The sequence below is a fragment of the Protopterus annectens genome, chromosome 4.part0, assembly GCF_019279795.1.
Source record: "Protopterus annectens isolate FY-2018-M chromosome 4.part0, PAN1.0, whole genome shotgun sequence".
Taxonomy (NCBI): Eukaryota; Metazoa; Chordata; order Ceratodontiformes; family Protopteridae; genus Protopterus; species Protopterus annectens.
The window spans coordinates 5,585,360-5,604,261 of NC_056733.1; the positions used below are offsets into that span (position 1 = coordinate 5,585,360).

The following is an 18,902-nucleotide window of genomic DNA, read 5'->3' on the forward strand; positions in this document are numbered from 1 at the left end:
TAGCTGCCACATGCCTAAAAATAAGCTTATGCAAATACCAACGTACACATGAAAGTCTAGACTGGCTAAAAAATACAAGAAAAATGCTGAGCAATTTTCTTAATAATTTATTCTGGTGATGAAAAATAGACTTACCAAACAAACAACACTGTTAAATGTGCTGTCTTCAAAAGCTGTACTGCATTCTCAAACTGGCAGTCAATGGTGATTTGCAAACACTAATCAAGTGCTTGAGTTCTATGCTCTTCATTTACTCGGGAAAGAAGGCCAAGTTTCTTTAGCACACAAAAAAACCCAAATGTATATATACAAGTTTTACAGGTATAATGAAAACAGAAATGATTGACAAGTAGCCTTTTGTTTCAAGTGTTATTGAAGAATTACAGCCAGTACATTTAGGAAAACACTTTACGGCTGCCTTTGTGAAATAACTGTGGGATTTTCACCTGTAATGCTAATGACAAGGGCTCAACAACAAACGTGGGCTACCTAGTGCACAAGCTGGAAAGGAAAAGAATAAGCATGAACAGCTGCTTTCTCTTGCAAGGTAAACAGCTGCAGTAATAGCTGATTCATGTGATGCTCTGCATAGGATCTAGCAAAGTCATCAAATACAAGGAATAGCTATGCCTAAAAGGCAAGAGAAATTAGAGCTTCCCTTCTGTAAAGCATCTCCCGGATGTCATTGTCTGGCATGACTGCCTGCATTTGTCCTGCAGTTCTGTTTTTAAAATAATCAGAGTCTAATCAGAAACCCTAGCCGGGAACAAGTAAATCTTTGAGTGTGTGTGTGTGTGTGTGTGTGTGTGTGTGTGTGTGTGTGTGTGTGTGTGTGTGTGCGCGCATGTATGTATGTATGTATCTGTGCGCGCGCGTGTTGGTGTGTGTGTGTGTGTGTGTGTGTGTGCGTGCATGTGTATATGTATGTGTGCGCGCGCGTGTTGGTGTGTGTGTGTGTGTGTGTGTGTGTGTGTGCGCACGCGTGTATGTGTGTGTATATGTATGTATGTATGTGTGCGCGAGCGTGTTGATGTGTGTGTGTGTGTGTGTGTGTGTGTGTGTGTGTGTGTGTGTGTGTGTGTGTGCATGCGTGCGTGTGGGGGGGGGGTGACAAACAGAGACACAGCTCAACTGCAATAACCATATATCAGTACACAACTGGTCAGACTTAAATGCAGGTCATGGCAAAGGTTCAACAACTTCTGCTAATGATTATATATATAAAGGGTGAGGTGCATGTGACAAAGCCTCCTGTTCCGTGGATGTGAAGGGCTTTGCCCCACAGGAAAAAAGGGCTTAATTCTGCTTTTTTCTGACCAAAAGCAAAATTTGATTAAATATTTCTGGACTGTATTTCCTCCATCCTCCACCCTAGAAAGACACACCTGGATAGAAGAAAACCCAGTTTGTAGAAATGCAAGCTTTTCCCTGTAACAGCAGCAGCCCAGGCCAGAGTACTAGTATAAATGCCACAGGGCCAGCTAGCAGAGATAAAAAGATCAAGCAAGCTGGAAGTCACAGTTCCATTCTTACGGGAAAGGGCTGGGGCTTTGGCACTGCTGGGTAAATCCCAAGTCAGATATTTGGGGGAGAACCACTATTAAAAATCCACAACTGTGCACTTAAGGAAGAGAATCTTGGGTAAGGCATAAACAAAACACCCCTCTCTACCCCATGGCTGTCAGGTCCCTTTCATCCTCTCATCACTATGGTGTGATAGCTGCTGAGTCTCTCCCTGCCATCTGTACCTCTAAAGGGGAATTACTGGACAACACAGTTACTAGGGAGGTTTCAAGTCATACAAGCTCAGCAAGGAAGAAGGAACAAATATGACTTTTCCTCAAATAATGTGCCCTGCATCACTTTCTGAAGAGCATGCATCCTGTCAGCTTTAGCATACCTATAACAGAAGTGTTCTGAAATGCAGCACAATTGCTCATTTAAGGTGCCTGTTATGGTACACCTTTGGCACATACAGTTTGCACACAATACAGTATATATACACAGATCAGACAATTTCAGACCAAAAAGTGATCTTATAAATTCAATAGTGATGTATAGAAAATATTCTAAACAGAAAAGGAATAGTAAAATACATAGCATATGCAAAGCACTTATCCTGATTATGGGTCTCTGTGCTCAGTAATATCTACCAATAACTCAGGTTCTTTACTTACTTTGCACCACCGAACAAGAATCCCTCCTGGCCTTTCTATAAGCTCTTCAATCTGTACAGGGGGGTGAGATGCTACTGTACCATGAACAACAATCCTGTCTTTCACTATAGCAAGGAATGAGTCATCCAGCTGGGCGGACAGGCAAGGCACTTCAACTAGTGACGGTACTTCTGGCAAACTAAGAGTAAAACAAATTTCATTAGCGTGTAATCCTGACGTTCAACTGCATATTTCTACATAAAAACATAAGGCACAAGACAAAACAAGAAATGGGGTAAGACATTAAAACTATGCATAAAAGAATAAAATGTAGTTACAGAGAATAAAGTATAACAGAAGTACTTCAAGAAAAGTGTGTGCAGTGGCTATAGTTAAATAACTGCAACCAAGAAATATCAGGGGCACCCAGACATTTTCATCTGTGGTCTACAGTATGTCTTGTGCACTACTTTGACGTTAGTAATATTCCTTTCATATAAGTATGACAGACCTCGTCTCTTCTGATTAAAGACCATATACATATGATTCCTGCTGAGACCTGGTGGGATTTATACGTTAATATAAAGAATGAAAGTGAAGAAACAATCTTTTATGCTTCAGAATGCAAGGAGTCATGCTGCAACCTTTTGTCCTGATGCAATGAATCCTCTCTATGGTCTCTGTTCACTGCACTGCACTCAAGGACCACATCCCAAGCACAGAGAAACAATATCAGCTTAAAAGAAGAGGGCAAAGTTTGCTAATATGTAAGAGACTCTTCCTCATCACGGGCAGGATGCCAGGAGTGAAGTGTGTAATTAAGCTATGAACAGCTGTACTTCAGCCTAGAGAAATATAGATCAACAACAGAAACGTAACACGTTTTCAATCATTTTCAGCTTCTTTTCCTTTTACAAGGCAATTCCAGTGAGCTGCACTATTCACTCTTGCAAGGAAGACATAGGAAGGTTAAAGCAATCAGAATATAAAACAAAATATACAGGTGTGATAAAACTGAACAGTGATAAATGTAACAAATGCCAAAGTGTTCAGTTAGAAAATATACACATAGGAATAATATTGTTTTTTCTGTACAGAGTACAGGAAGACACAGTTGCACACCAATTAGCAATGTTGACTCACGCTGCTCGATTCTCCAGTTTGGTTCTAAATCAGGTGCCTTCTATGTGGGGTCTGAATGTTCTCCCTGTGTCCATGTGGACTTTTGTCAGGTGATGTATTTTTTTCCCACATCCCAAAGACATGCCATAGATGGACTTGCAATCCTCCAAATTGTTCATAGGTGTGCATACAAAGTATGAGGGGATGTGTGTGTGTGTGTGTGTGTGTGTGTGTGTGTGTGTGTGTGTGTGTGTATCCTGCGATGGTATCTCTATGCACGGTTAGTTTCTGTGCCTAGCATCCACTGCCTGGCTGCATGGTTGCTACGTCTCACATAAACACTTGATTACATACATCAGGTGTCAGAGAATGAGTGAACATAAAGCATACAATACCAACATTATTTACAATAATCCATGAGTAAAACGTACATAAAATCCAGCACTGAAAACAAACATGCAATGAAAATGCCCATAAATGACTGAATAATCAGCTGTAACATTAAAAACTACTTACCATTCTTCTCATGACAAGCAGCAATACAGCTGATCAGCTGTTTGAAAAAATACAATTTACAGAGCTTGTTATGCCCTTCATATCAAGGGCAAAAGAAACTGTTGTGGGTTCTTCCAACAGTCTTTAAAATGTGTACTCATAGCAAATAACTCCTGCTGCATTATGATGTATGGCAATGGTTAACTTGAACTGGTACAGATGGGAAAATAAATTGATGGACAGTCTGTAAATGTCGGGCACAACTTAATGGGAACAATATGATTTATTAGCAAAAATATCTTTCTGGAGAAAGATGCAAATGGATCAGAGCCTGAAATCTCACCTAACATTCAGATAGACGTAACTATAACCACACTAATGCATTTCATGAGGGAGAGGATGATTAACACTGCGCAACAGACTGAAAGTGAGCAAAAGCAAAAAAAAAAAAATGTATCACTCAGTTCACTTAACAAAAAACTGTTTCAGATGGGAGTATTGAATAGTATCATTTGAACTATGGGAGACATTAAATACTCATGCTACTTATTTTGATTTACTTATTTATTCAAGTTTAATTGAGTATGGTACTCATCAAAAACTGACCAATTTCAGACTCATCCTATGGTACATTCCTACCAAAAGCAAACAAAGAGAATTGCTTACAGGCAAAAACGTTACAGTGGCTCTTTGGACATATACAAAAATAGTATACAGTCTTAAATTAGACTGAGCAGATGAAGGAAGAAGTAGTGAAACTGACCCAGGATAGACACGGCAAGTGTTTTCAGAAAATATGACAGATTACATATACAGTTTAAGAAGAAAAGGGAGATATATATATATATATATATATATATACAGGATGCTTAAAATCTACACTGGGTGTTTGACAAGACAGATCTAAATAAAATGGCCAGTGGTGAGTAATGGGACAGTTATGAGATGTGGCCTACATTAAGCCAGTAGCATTGGCTTTGGTTGATAAGGTGAGTTCTGAAGAGGAGTCTGAATTTACTGTATGAGAAGAGTTCTTTTATATTTGAGGGGGGTTCCTTGCCAACGTTTTGTGGTTAGAAAATAAAAACTGTGGTTAGTGCAGAGTTTGTTCTAGGTGTTTGCAATGTAAGCCTTGACCGTGATGAATGTCTATGACTGTATGATGGGATGTATGGAATGAGTTTAGCTGAAACAGGAGTAACAGCATACCGGCTTAGTAGCTTAAATAGAACCGATCTGAGCAGGAGGTTGGCTCTTGTTTAATGGGAAGCCAGTTGGCCTTCTTAATTGTAAGACAGTAGGGTGAGTAGGGGAGTTGGTTATGGAGCAGCAGGTTGTAACTTGAATGCAGGGTTATAGTGTTCTTTACTAAAGGTGCATCTATTATGTATACGCCACATTCTAACTGGACAAGAAGGATGCCTTTCCTATTGGCTGCTCTAACTGGGATGGAGTAGAAGAGGGACATTTTACTTGTCCAGAACAGTAGACAGTTGATTTTTAGTCTAGTTTGCTCAATGCGATTTTTAATATTTAGACTCTGATCCAGACAGATACCAAGGGATATGAATGAAAATATTGTCTCAGGAGAATGTTTTGATCTTTTATGTCCAGGGTATAGGGATACCTCTTTTTGTTGGGTTTCAAATATCACAAATTAATTTTCTTTTTTTGGAATTCAGTACACGTTTACTGGAACTAAGCCATGTAGTAAAGGATAAAAGATCTTCTTGAAGTTGTACTTGCAAATCTTGACTACGTTAGCACAAGGCCTTCAAGGAACAGCAAATTGTGTAGAAAGTGACTTGCTTGACAAGCAGGCAGGGCCAATCAATGAAAAAATGCCAATACAACAAGGTAGAATTACTGTGTACTCTAGGGGGCCTCCTAGCAGTTAGCAGGCCATCTGCCAACTTATGGCACCCCTAGGTCGAGCCATGGCAGCATTTGGTACAGTCACGTAAGAATGCAGAGCAAGCAAAGTTAAGAGATGCTAAAGTGATATATGTGTTATCACAAATTCTTGAATGTGTTTACATCTCCAGAAGGTTTGACAGACACTGCTCTAAGTTACACCTAAATGAGGGCAGTGATGACCCAGAGTGAAGCCTTCTGTCAATGGCTTGACCTGCAAATCATGGTGATGACAGAAGGGAAGAAACATACCTGCAAAGAATCCAAACCTTCTTAGAAGGGCACAAAGCTACTCACCAGAATATTTAAGACCTGGTGCAAATAAGCAGAACAGCAGGAGCAGTGAATAACGATGGTTAATCTCCACATGAGATGGCCTGCTAACTGGTAATTTACAACTAACAGAATTCCTATTCGCATACTTATCAGCATTACCAGCTAAGCAAGTCAAGCTATTTTAAACAGCAAGAACATGGTTCTTAATTGAAGACTAAATTTTTGAGTGTAATGCCAAACTGTCTTAATTTTCTCTGCTGAAAGACTAAATGATTCACTCTGATAATGCAGTAAGTTATATGTATTTTACAAGGCTAAATTATCAGAAATCCTTATGAAAGATGGGCAGGATATTCATCATCTACAAGATGCTGATGGCAACTGCAGTCTCCATTACAGTCATGTCCCTTAAGTAAGCCACAAAATGAGCCAACAACCCAAATCTGAAAGGGGTGAAAACGTGACAAAGTTATGGAATGAAGACAGAAAAACAGTAAGGGCTAATTGTGGGGCTCTGCCCACCATAACATCAATTTACCAAATGACAAGGATTCTGAAAGTTGTTCTGGATTAATGGCTGCACTTACCCTAATCAACCTTCCATTTCCACTATGGAATATATATATACGCAGCCTGTTTAACAACTAAAACTATCACATCCAGTAACCTCAGAATAGCTTTTTTCTGTGACACAGCTGCTTTACAGCAGCTATGCTCAAGGCAATGTAGGTAAATCCAAGTCCTATATCAAGGTGCAACATATACATAAGTACTGAAATACACTGGAATCATTACAATCAGGCTTCCCCATGTGTCTTTAATGGACAAAAGTGAAGAAATCATTTACTCACATTACGGGGAAGGAGTGTGTTTGCTCAAGACCGGTGTGTGCTGTTTTGGGGATTGTTCTCCCTTACCCAAAGCTGTATGACTGTGTGAGTTGGTATACAATATATCAGACTGGGGAAGGTTGACAGGGGTTGCCCTTGCCCCCTGCAAACACACTTATTTCAAGCCGTCATTTTTTCTCTAAATGTAGCAGACAGCTTTCAGGCTGGTAAGAATGAGCACTTTATATGTGTAGGATCAGGTTATGATCTCTCATAGCAGAATTGCTTCAAGGGCTGCATTTTAAACAAACTATTCAAACCATTAAAAAGCTAAGATCTACAACTGCTGCTTGTAATAATGACTGCTGTAATCAGCATTACACAGTTACTGACAATCTGCAACATCTAAAGAAAAGCCACAAGGCAATATCTGGGATCAGCAATATTATCCTTAGAGCTAGTCATACTGCAGGAGGCAAACATATCTTAACTTGAACCACACACATCCTCTTTCCCTATGCATATGCGCATCGGAGTAATTATATAGAATCTAGATTGTGTCTAAAGGTTCCTGCTTTCCCCCTTAATTGTCAGAAATATACAACTTCCACACAAGTACGAATAAAACAGCAAATTTCCCCATTAGCATTAGTATTTCCTGAGCAACTCTTCTCTTCCAGAGGCCTATCAAAACCTCAGTGTTTCTTGACAAGGGTATAAATTGGTATATACCATCCTTCTACTGAAGAAAGTGATCAGCAGTGTTCCATGTGGAGATATATTTTTGAGGGACCTAACTTTGAAATTGCAGGGAGTACAAGAACATATCCAGTACCAGGATTTTTTTACATACAGGTCTTCACTTGTGGTTTATTTGACTAAGTGCTCCTCATGTGAGGCATTTTACATAAGCAAAACGAACAGGCAGTTTAGAAAGTGGATTTATGAGCACTTGTATGCCATTAAGGTGGGGAACAAGGAAATACATTAGCCAAAAATGCTTCTGCGTGTAAGACTTTCAAGAATTGTTTATTTTTGTGTCATTGATCATGCTGAAAGTGATTTCAGTAGTGATAGGGAGGGAGGATTGGATTTCAGAGAAATTAAATGGCAAATTGAGCTGTATGCCTACCATATTCCAGGTTTAAACAGTAATGTGAATTATAAAGTGGTGCTTCAAAGACGTAAATATTTTGACAGATGTAAATGATGGTAAGTATTATGTATTAGGTTACTATATTATTAGCTTTATTGTAAGCAATTTTTATGGCTTTTGTAATTTCTTGCCTTTTATGACTGTTTTTCTAAGAATGTATGTGAGTTAATTGAAGTGTTTTAATTGAGAGACTTGTTTCACCTAGATAGTATAAAAGGGAGGTTTACACTATTGTTATTCATTCTGAAGAAGACCTTTTTAGGTAGAAAGTGCTAAACAATCATTAAATCGAACTTATTTTAAGCCACTTCGTACTTCTTCTTTGCTCCACGGTGGTTGAGTTGAGGTTGTTGCATTTTACATTGTGACTGAGGCATTTAGTTGTTTTTTTGAGGAGTTTCTTGTTTTTTACAACCACTATGCCTAGTGAAGAAGGAAGTGAAGAGGATGTTTTGCTGCATTTAACCATCCACCATAAACCCATGTAGGGTTACCACCTGTCCCACTTTGTGAGGGACAGTCCCTCTTTGGGCAGTTGTGTCCTGACAAAACATATTAAAAATGGCAAATGTCCTGAGATTGTAGGACATAATTATGTCCCATATTTTATGTAATAGTTGCATAAAATAGTTATTCTGTATTTAAAATACCTAAATGTTACAAGAAACAGAATAAGCAACTAAAATGCTACAAGAATAAGCTTTTATTTAGGCAAAAAAGTTAAGTTCTATCCTTTGTACTGACCGTGGGTATGTGTCGGCCTGTAAAATCTGATGTGTATCCCGAAAATGTCCCACTTTGGCCATTTGAAAAGGTGGCAACCCTAATCCCATGGACTTGAGTATCAGTACAAGTGAATCTACATCTTCCAAAGATGGAATGACCCATAGTACAGAATTTGTAGGAATATGGAAGAACACCATTAATAATATGTTAACAGCACCAGTTTTCAACTTTAATGATGTCATAGTCAGTGTTGAATTACCATTGGGCATTCCTAGAGTCATTCTTGATAAGGAATGGCTCTTCAAAGACTTGGAAGCCTTGTTGTTAAAAATTTTAAAAATCCAATTGGATTTGGCTTTTTCTGATTTCTACCTTAAAGTTAAAAGAGTTCCAAAGGGACTTAAAGTATTAAACAAACAGAGCGGCTGATATCACCAAACTTTTTTAAAGAAGTGGCAGGACATCTGTGAAGCCAAAGGGATGGCTATTATTGAACTTTTAAGGCAGTATCATATGGAAGAGAACGTTAAACTGCCCAAATGGGTGGATGGTTTGATGGGGAAGTTGAGTTTAGCATCACCATCCAAAGAAATAGAGGAAAGATTAAAGAGCATCGGAACAAGGGTTAACAAACTGGACAGTGAATTAAAAATGCGAAAAGAAAAGAAGCTTATTAGAGATCGGCAAAAATATGCAGCGAACAAGCAGACTACCTTAAATTTTACAGAAGATGAAAGCCACACAACACGAGATTCAACTTTGACTGTTAGCAGACAGGATGGAGTGAGTGAACAAATGCCAGGAGCATTGGAATGAAGACTGTCAAACCAGTACAATGGGTTTTTTTATCACCCAGATGATCAAAGAGACTGGAATCAAAAAGGGCAGCAGCGACGACCAATTATACCATTCATTACAACAACATACCACAAGGGAAAAAAGCACTGCAAATAGAAACCAACAATATTCCGGCAACAAAATCTTGGACAGAGGTAGTGAATACTTCGGAAAGGAAGAACCCGTATCCACTTTTTCAGCAAACAAAAAGGAACATGCAAAGGACATTTGTAAGGTAATGCCTACAGACTTTAAAATTTACAACCATGCTGACAGATTTTTAAATGAAGGGGGGAACCAAGGTTTTGAAAAAAGTTTTTTCTCTTGCTCCTGCAGCTAGGTCTCACATATTACAGACAGTTACACACTTTAAAGATTATGTTAGAAAATGAAAAGTTTTTTCTTCAAAGGGGACAATTATGTTGAAAAGGGTAATTTTGTTATGCCCAGTACATTTAATCCACTGCTCCACCCCACTATAAAAGCCTTTGAAGACATTTGTGAAAAGGAGATTAGGGATTTACTCAAGAAAAAAAGTGTTAAAAGAGTTTCACAATCTCACAGATGTGGAGAGGCAAAACTTTCAAGTATTTAAGGATGATATTAACATATAATTATGAAGGCTGACAAAGTGTGATGCTATGTTGGTGGTTAATCAATGTGACTATGTAAACAGTATGTTAAACTTATTACAAGATCAGGAATTCTACAAAAAGGTAAGCAAATATGACATACTCAAAGCCTACATTTCCATAGATTCGTATTTGTTTGAAGCCCTGTCTGAGGGGGTTATTTCTGAAAAAAATATATACTTTTTTTCATATCTCCAAACATACCTCTCAACCTGGAAACATCAAAAATCTGAACAAGGCCCGTGCAAAATAGGTACAAATCTGTGCACTGATTAACATAAATTTTGCATACATAATTGTGTAACCCCGCCCACTCCAATGGAATTGTGGGATACCAACTTTCAAACGCAAACTGAAGGACAGACAACCAAAATATGGCACCAGCGTTCCCCTGCAGCCATTCCAATGTCCTACTACCTGGCAATTTCGCCCCATTTACCATGAACACTAATGTGTGCATACTGCTTTACTTCCACAATGCTTATTTGGATTTTATTTTTACATTTTATAGCACAATGCACAAACGCTAATAGACATCTGCTAAACAAAGCAATACTCTCTCACAATGAAAATACACTTAGCACTGAAACTTTTCTGCCCTTGAAACTCACACTCATTGAAATAGCATTGAAACCCACACCACATCCAAAGAAAATGCATCTGGCCAGTGAAGGATAAAGATTACCTTTGGGCTGTTTTCAAATCATAGGCCCCTTGCCCACAAAACAAGAAACATACATGCGTTCTTTGATACACCTTCCTGACTTTATTAAATTATTTTCCTTGTATAATACAGCACACTTGTTAGACTTAGAGCACATTTTAAATTTATTGTTTGAACATTTTTCCAGTAGGCAATGAAATAAAATGCATAAACCAATAATGACAAAACTGCCCAAATTCAGAACATTTCCATCATAAAAGTCTACTTCCACACACACAATATATAATGTACACACACACACACACACATATATATATACACACACACACACACACATATATATATATATATATATATATACATACACATACAGAGAGAGAGAGACAGTAGTGTAAGCCATAGGCATCTTGCACAGCTTCTCACACTTATTTTCAATTTCAGTCTTGTTTTTTTTTGGGGGGGGGACAAAAGGCCAAAAAACAGGGACACAGTTTAAACACTGTTGTCTTTTCGGCTTATCCCGGTTAGGGGTCGCCACAGCGGAACTCCAGACCGCTAATGTTTGGTAGTGGATTTTTACATGCCGAGTTACCAGCCCTGATGCACAACCTTCAATGAAGGCACGCCCATTCATGCATGCCTCCACACAGAAGACGCTCTAGCTGAGAATCGAACGCGACAACATTTTGCTGTGAGGCGACAACGCTACCACTGCACCACAGTTTAAACATTGCTTGTATAATTTTGGAAAGTTGTTGGAATAAAATGTTGTTTTACCACCATGCATTTCACTGCCAAGCCTTGAACCCAAGACCCTGTGCACTATAGTCAGAGCAACATACCACTATGCCAAATCAGCAGTTTCCTGAAAGATAAGAAGACTGAAACTTAAATGGCTATAATTTAGTGAATTCAGTTTTCACTTCTCACCATAGCTCTGAACCTCTTAGCACAAAAAAACCTAGACAAAGCCAATAATGGGAGAATACAGAATGCAGTTCTCACTTCTAACCATAGCTCTCAACGTCTTAGCACAAAAAACCTGGACAAAGCCAATAATGGGGGAATACAGAATTCAGTTCTCACTTCTAACCATAGCTCTCAACGTCTTAGCACAAAAAACCCGGACAAAGCCAATAATGGGGGAATACAACCCCAAAATAGGGACAAATTTCAAATACTGACCTTATAAACTTAGAAAATTGCTAGAATAAAAGGTTTTGTGTTACCATTTATTTTCTGGAGAATATGAAGTCTGAAATTCAAATGCCTTTCAGTATTTAGTGAATTCAATCCTTCAGTGATTTGCCACAAAATCCTGAAAACCACAAATTTTTTGAGGAACAGAACAAAAATATGAGGCATAAATTCACAAATGGTGGTGGCTAGGGACTTTAGGCTCTTTTTACCTGTACCCATGGTACAGGGTTTGAGCCTGAGTACCTCTAGCCACCAAGTGTATTCACCTGCGGCATTTTCACTCACACACACATACACACACACACACACACACACACACACACACACACACACACACACACACACACACACACACACACACACACACACCAGGTTCAACCAGATAATAAAATAACAGATTTCATCCAGATAAAATATTCAAACAGCTCAAGTAATCAAGTTCTAATAAAATGGATTTGAAAAGCTTCACTACCTCAATTTGCATTGCAAATAAATAGACCAGGCTAGCTCAAGAACTGCAAGTCCATTCATGGGGTTCAACCAGATAATACAATAAGCAACTGCAAGTCCGTTCACAGGATTTCAGATTTAAACCAGGTAAAATAAATTACCATTCAAGCAGCTCACGCAAGCGCTATAAAAAGCAACTGCAAGTCTCTTCACGGGATTTCAACCAGAATCTGATAATAAAATGGATTTGAAAAGCTTCACTAGAAATTGCAAGTCCATTCACTGGATTTCAACCAGAACCAGATAATAATTTGAAATTTTCACTACCTCAACTCGCATTGCAAATAAATAGACCAGACTAGCTCAAGAACTGCAAGTCCGTTCACGGGGTTCAACCAGATAGTAAAAGGTAACTTTAAGTTTGTTCACGAAATTTCAGATTTCAACCAGATAAAATAAATTACCATTCAAGCAGCTCACGTAAGCATTATAAAAAGCAACCATTAAGCTTCACTACCTCTACTCACATCACAAATAAATAGACCAGATAATAAATATATTAACATTCAAGCAGTCGCTCATAAACAGAACAGATAATATATTACCATTCAAGCAGTTGCTCGACTTATTCACGAAGCAGCAGTCCTTGAAAAATAAATCCAAGCAGTCTTCCTTCCTGCTCGCAGAGCTCAATTCCGACAGGCTGGTAGGCTGACGAAGCTGAAGTCATCGCGCATGTGATAACATCAGCTCAAAAAGCGAAAAAAAAAAAAAAAGCTGGGAAATACCGGAAATGAAGGGGTGCCACTCGGGAATTGTGGCACCCGATTATTTGGACCCCAACACTTGGTAAAAAATGAGTAATTTGGTACAGTTGGGAGGTATGTCTCCAAACCAAAGATAGGGCAGTTGTTTGGAGTACCAAAAATACACAAAAAAGTGAAGTGAAACCTCCGTACAGAGCTTCTAAGCTAGAGGCAGTGTCTAAATTTGTAAATGCAGCACTGTTGAAGGGGTGGTACAATTTATTTATTTTTATTTAGCATTTGTTTATTGAGAAAGTCCATCTTGGAACAAAGCCAATTTTCAGCGGAGGCCCGGGGAGAAATACTCCAGATGCATGTCTTTATAACATGGGAGGAAACTGGAGCACCCAGGCGAAACCCACATGAATGCAGGGAGGACATGCAGACTCCACACAGAAGGCACCCCAGCTGAGAATCGAACCGGAGAACAATGCTACCGCTGCATCACTGCGCCATCCAAAAATCACCATCTTTCTTTAAGATTCATTTGGTTTTCTAGAGAAAATCAAGGATGTGGAAGTGGACAAGGAAGATTTATTGGTCGCAGTGGACATTAAGGCACTGTATACATCCATTCCACATGACATTGGTTTGGAGTGGACAGGGTTTATGTTAGGCAAAAGTGAATAGTACACATTAGGGGAGTGTAAATTTTTGTTAGAAAGCATTGATCAAGTGTTGTCCAACAATTATTTTTGTTTTGAAGGAGAATTTTACCATAAAAAAGGGGGTGTAGCTATGGGAGCATGAATGGCCCCTAACTACTCCAACCTGGTTATGATGTACTGGGAAACCCATTTGTTCTCTAAACTGGAAGGTTACAATAAAACACATTCATATTTCCATTTTATAGATGATTTTTTTTATGGAAAGGGGACATTGTAGAATTAGAAGTTTTATTCAAAACCATGAACTCTAGCACAGAATTTTTAGTTTTTTCGCACCAGTACAGTTTAACAAGTACTTGGCTTTTAGATTTAGAGTTGGGAAAAAACAATGATGGTAAGACTTTGAACTCGATTATTAGCTACAAGAATGTGTCCAGCAATGCTATGCTGCTACTTTAGCACGCATCCCACCTATGTTAAGCACAATGTTGTTAAGGGGCAGTTAGTAAGGTTAAAACGCCCATCTACTTAGATGTAGGGGATATCCTACTGAAGTTATTGATAAGATAATCAATCAAGAGACCCCAGGAGAGCAAAAAATAGTAGATGGCAAATATTTGAGAGGTAAGAAAAGCGAATAGTCCTTCTCTATGCCATTAGTATTCTTTCTAGGTAATGAAGCAATCAAACGTATCATTAGAAACAACTGCAGAATATTAGGGGCTAGTGTGGATGTTAGTGTAGTAGGGGGAGAAATTCCCAGTTTTATTAATAAAAAATCTAGGAATTTTAAAGCATTGTTGGAAAAATCGAGAGATAAAACTTTAGTGGGAAGAAGAGGAACATTTATGTGTCCAGTGTTCCATTTGTAAATATATTTTTAAGGGACCTAACTTTGAAATTGCAGGGAGTATAAAAACATATCCAGTACCAGGATTTTTTTACATTAAGTTCTTCATTTGTGGTTTATTTGGCTAAGTCCTCCTCATTTGAGGCAATTTACATAGGCAATACAAACAAGCAGTTTAGAAAGAGAATTTATGAGCACATGTATGCCATTAAGGTGGGGAACCAGAAAGTACAGTTTTGTACCTACCATAAATGTAGATGTCAGATAGATATGCAACTGCAGTCATAACATATGGGTTGTCCTGCCTCAGGCAGCCCTCGGTCGGCTGGATTCCAAAGTCTGGGTCCGACGTCGGCTGATGTCGCATTTCTCTCCGACGTCAGAGTGGCTGGAGTACATAAGCATCAGCCGACGCCATCTTCTTCAGTGTTTCTTGCCCCAGATGCCAGGTGCCCTCCAAGGAAGGCTGTAATCAAATTGGAAGACAAAAACAGGTTTCCAGACAAATAAATAAGCAATAAACAGATACACCATAACAGATATCCCCAGCTAAGGATAACAGGGAGAGGAGTGGACCCAAGGCATAGAGGGGAAGGAGGGAGGGAAAGCCCGACTGCAGTTGCATATCTATCGGACATCTACATTTATGGCAGGTACAAAACTGTACTATGTCCTTCAAGAATGCAACTGCAGTCATAACATATGGGTTGAATACCATAGCTTAGCTGGGGGAGGTGGTGGTGAAAGGATGGTGTAGTTATCAATCCCTGCAGGACTGCCGAAGCAAAGCCTGCTCTGGATCTGGAATATAAAGGGAGGTTGTAGTGTTTGGAGAATGTATGCACGGAGCTCCATGTAGCAGCTTCTAGAATGTCTTTTGTAGGCACCCCTCTTAAGAATGCTGTAGAGGTGGCTGTAGCTCTGGTTGAGTGTGGTCTGACATTGGCTGGTACACTCTTTCCATGGGAGGAATAACAGAATCTGATGCAATGTCCAATCCATTTTGAAATAGTCTGTTTGGAGATTGCTTTCCCTTGTACTCCAGGGGCGTGAGCTACAAAAAGCTGATCAGACTTCCTACTGGTCTTGGTTCTGTCCAGGTAGTAGCAAAGTTGTCTGTGAATGTCCAAGGTATGCAACAGTCTTTCCCCTTTGTTCTCAGGATTGGGGAAGAAGGTAGGCAGGTGAATTGCTTGATTTAAAGAAACCCTAGATACCACTTTTGGCAGAAAGGTAGGGTTGGTTCGTAAGGAGACCCTGTCTCTGTGAAAGGTTATGAACGGTGGTATTGCCATTAGGGCCTGTAATTCCGAAACCCTTCTTGCTGAGGTAATTGCCAACAGGAAAGCTGTCTTCCATGAGAGGAATTGTAAGTCCACAGAAGCTGCTGGCTCAAAGGGGGGTAGAGTCAGTTTTTCTAGGACAAAGTTGAGGTCCCAAGCTGGTACTGGAGCCTTTCTTGGTGGCTTTATATTCTTGATTCCCCTAAGGAATTGCCTTAACAAAGGATGTGAAAACACAGGTGGATCAGTGTTGTATCTAGCTGAGATAGCTGAAGCATGTATTTTTATGGAAGAATATGAGAGTCCATTCTGTAGCATATCTGCCTAATATTCCAGAATGAGTGGGATGTTCAGTAATGATGCATGATGACCCTTGCTGGTATTCCAAATGCTGAATCTCTTCCATTTTGCTGAGTAAACCTTTCTGGTGGATGGTCTTCGGGCTTCTGTTAGTATCCGCTGAACTTCCTTGGAGAGAGATAGATTGAGGTTATTCATGGGATCTCCCAAGCTGTTAGCTGCAGCGTCTGAATGTTGGGATGTACTGTCTTGAAGTTGTGTTGAGTCAAAAGTTGGGGCCATTGGGGAAGGGCCCACATTTTGTTGTGACATATGCTCCATAGTAGTGGATACCAGTGTTGTCTTGGCCAGTCTGGAGCTATTAGGATCCCCTTGGGCTTCTCTGCTTTGATCTTTAGTAATACTGTGGTCATCAGTGGCAGAGGTGGGAATGCATAGATTTTTAGGAAGTTCCAGTTGAATGAGAGAGCATCTATTTTCCATGCTTGTGGATGATATGTCCTTGAACAGAACTTTTGTAGATGATGATTGAGGTGGGAGGCAAATAGGTCTACTTCTGGCCTGCCCCATGTCGAGGTGAGTCGTATGAATATTTCTGGATGTAACCTCCACTCGTGGGGGTCTAGGAAATTCCTGCTTAGGCTGTCCGCCAGCACATTGTCTTTGCCTGGAACAAACTGGGATTGCAGCTGTATGTTTAGGCTCAGTGATTTTTCCCAAAGATTCATTGTCAGTCTGCAAAGGGGGTAAGAATGGGTGCCCCCCTGCTTGTTTATGTACCACATCACAGTGGTGTTGTCTGTCCGTATTAGCAGGTGGCCTTGCTGAAGTTGTTGCCGAAAGGCCTCGATGGCATGCATTACTGCCAGCATTTCTTTTTGGTTGATATGCAGATGTGTTTCCTTTGGAGACCATTGTCCTTGAATACATCTGCCCTCCGTGTGCGCCCCCCATCCAAGGTCTGAGGCATCTGTGGTCATGGTCTGTGTTATCTGAGGCTTTTTGAACGACATACCTGTGTTTGCCTGGCTTACCGAGGCCCACCATAGAAATTCCTTTTGTAGGCATGGAATGAGTGGTATGGTTGTCTCTAGGTTGTTGCTGTGTTGAGACCATAAGCTTTTTAGGTACCATTGAAGTTTTCTCATGTGTAGTTTTGCTAATGGAACCAGGAGAATGCAGGATGCCATGTAACCCAGGGCCTGTAGGAATCTCCTTGCAGTCATCTGGGTGAGCTTTGCCAAACCTTTGAAGTAATGAGTTAACTTCTTTTGCTTGTCTTCTGTCAGGTAAGCCATTTGAGAGGCTGTGTCTAGATTGGCTCCTAAGAAGGTTATTTGCTGGGATGGCTGTAGTCTTGACTTTTGGAAGTTGACTGTGTATCCCAGAGCCTGTAGCAATTGTATGACATAATTCAAGTTTTTTGTCAAAATCAGTTTGTCGTCCGCTTGTATGAGGCAGTTGTCCAGGTACGGGTAAATTTGGATCCGCTGGAGCCTGCAATGAGCAATTACTGAAGCCAGGCATTTCGTGAATACTCTGGGCGCAGTAGATAAGCCAAATGGCAATGCTGAGAATTGATAATGCTCTGGCCCTGCAAGAAATCTGAGGTATCTTCTGCAGCTGTGTCTGATAGGGACATGCAGGTATGCCTCCTTGAGGTCCAGAGTAATCAGCCAAGACCCCTTGCCCAGCATGGGAAGGAGTTGCTGTAGAGTCAGCATTTTGAACTTTGGTACTATGAGGAAAGTGTTTAATGCGGACAAATCCAATATTGGTCTCCATTGAGTTTCTTTTCTTGGAACAAGGAACAGTCTTGAATAAAACCCCTGGCCTTGTTCTTGTTGTGGAACTTTTTCTATTGCTTTGATGTGAGCAAGCAGAGAAATTTGCTTGATAGCCTCTGCTCTCTGGTTTTGTGGTAGGTTTGGCATGCCTTGTTTTCTTGGCAAGGTATGAAAGTGGAGCCTATAACCTTGGTCTACAATGTCCAAAATCCATTTGTCCTTTGTCAGTCTGTGCCAATTGTCTGAAAACAGAGATAATTTTCCACCCAAAGGAGCTTCTGTTTGCTCCTTGGTCAGCGGAAGTAGAGGAAAGTCATTGAGATTGTCCCTGTGGGGCAGGAGAAACCCCTGTGTCACTTCTTTGGTTTGCTGGTTGCCATTGTCGTCCCCTGTAGGAACCTCTGTATTGTCCTCTTCCTCGGCCACGCCTGCTTTTGCCCCTTTGAAATCTTTCAGGATTAGGAAAGGACCAGTTTTTAGAAGGCCAATTCCTGCTGAATCTGGGTGGCTGAACCTGGAGGAAATCTTTGACTGTCTGAACTGACTTGGCTTTTTCCTCAATGGACTTTAACACATCTTTAGCATTAGCACCAAAAAGCTTGTTCTTTTCCAAGGGTGCATCAAGAAGTTTTGCCTTAACATGATCTGGTAGAGGTTGTTCTTTTAACCATGCATGTCTACGAATGACCGCCCCTGTCATAGCTGCCCTACATGAAGCTTCCAATGCATCATATCCACACTGTAGAAAGTGATTGCTAACTTGCTGAGAAATATGTACAGCCTCCTGCAAAGACTTCCTATCTAAAGGTT

At 40.0% G+C, this 18,902-nt stretch overlaps 1 protein-coding gene across 1 annotated transcript in view; it reads right to left on the minus strand.

Annotated features, from left to right (window-relative positions):
• Positions 1–18,902, minus strand: part of CRLF3 (cytokine receptor like factor 3) — a 746,924-nt gene that overhangs the window by 150,468 nt on the left and 577,554 nt on the right. The window contains exon 5 of the mRNA XM_044068040.1: positions 2,178–2,355. Coding sequence (XP_043923975.1) covers positions 2,178–2,355 — 178 coding nt within the window. The remainder of the gene's footprint in view (positions 1–2,177; positions 2,356–18,902) is intronic.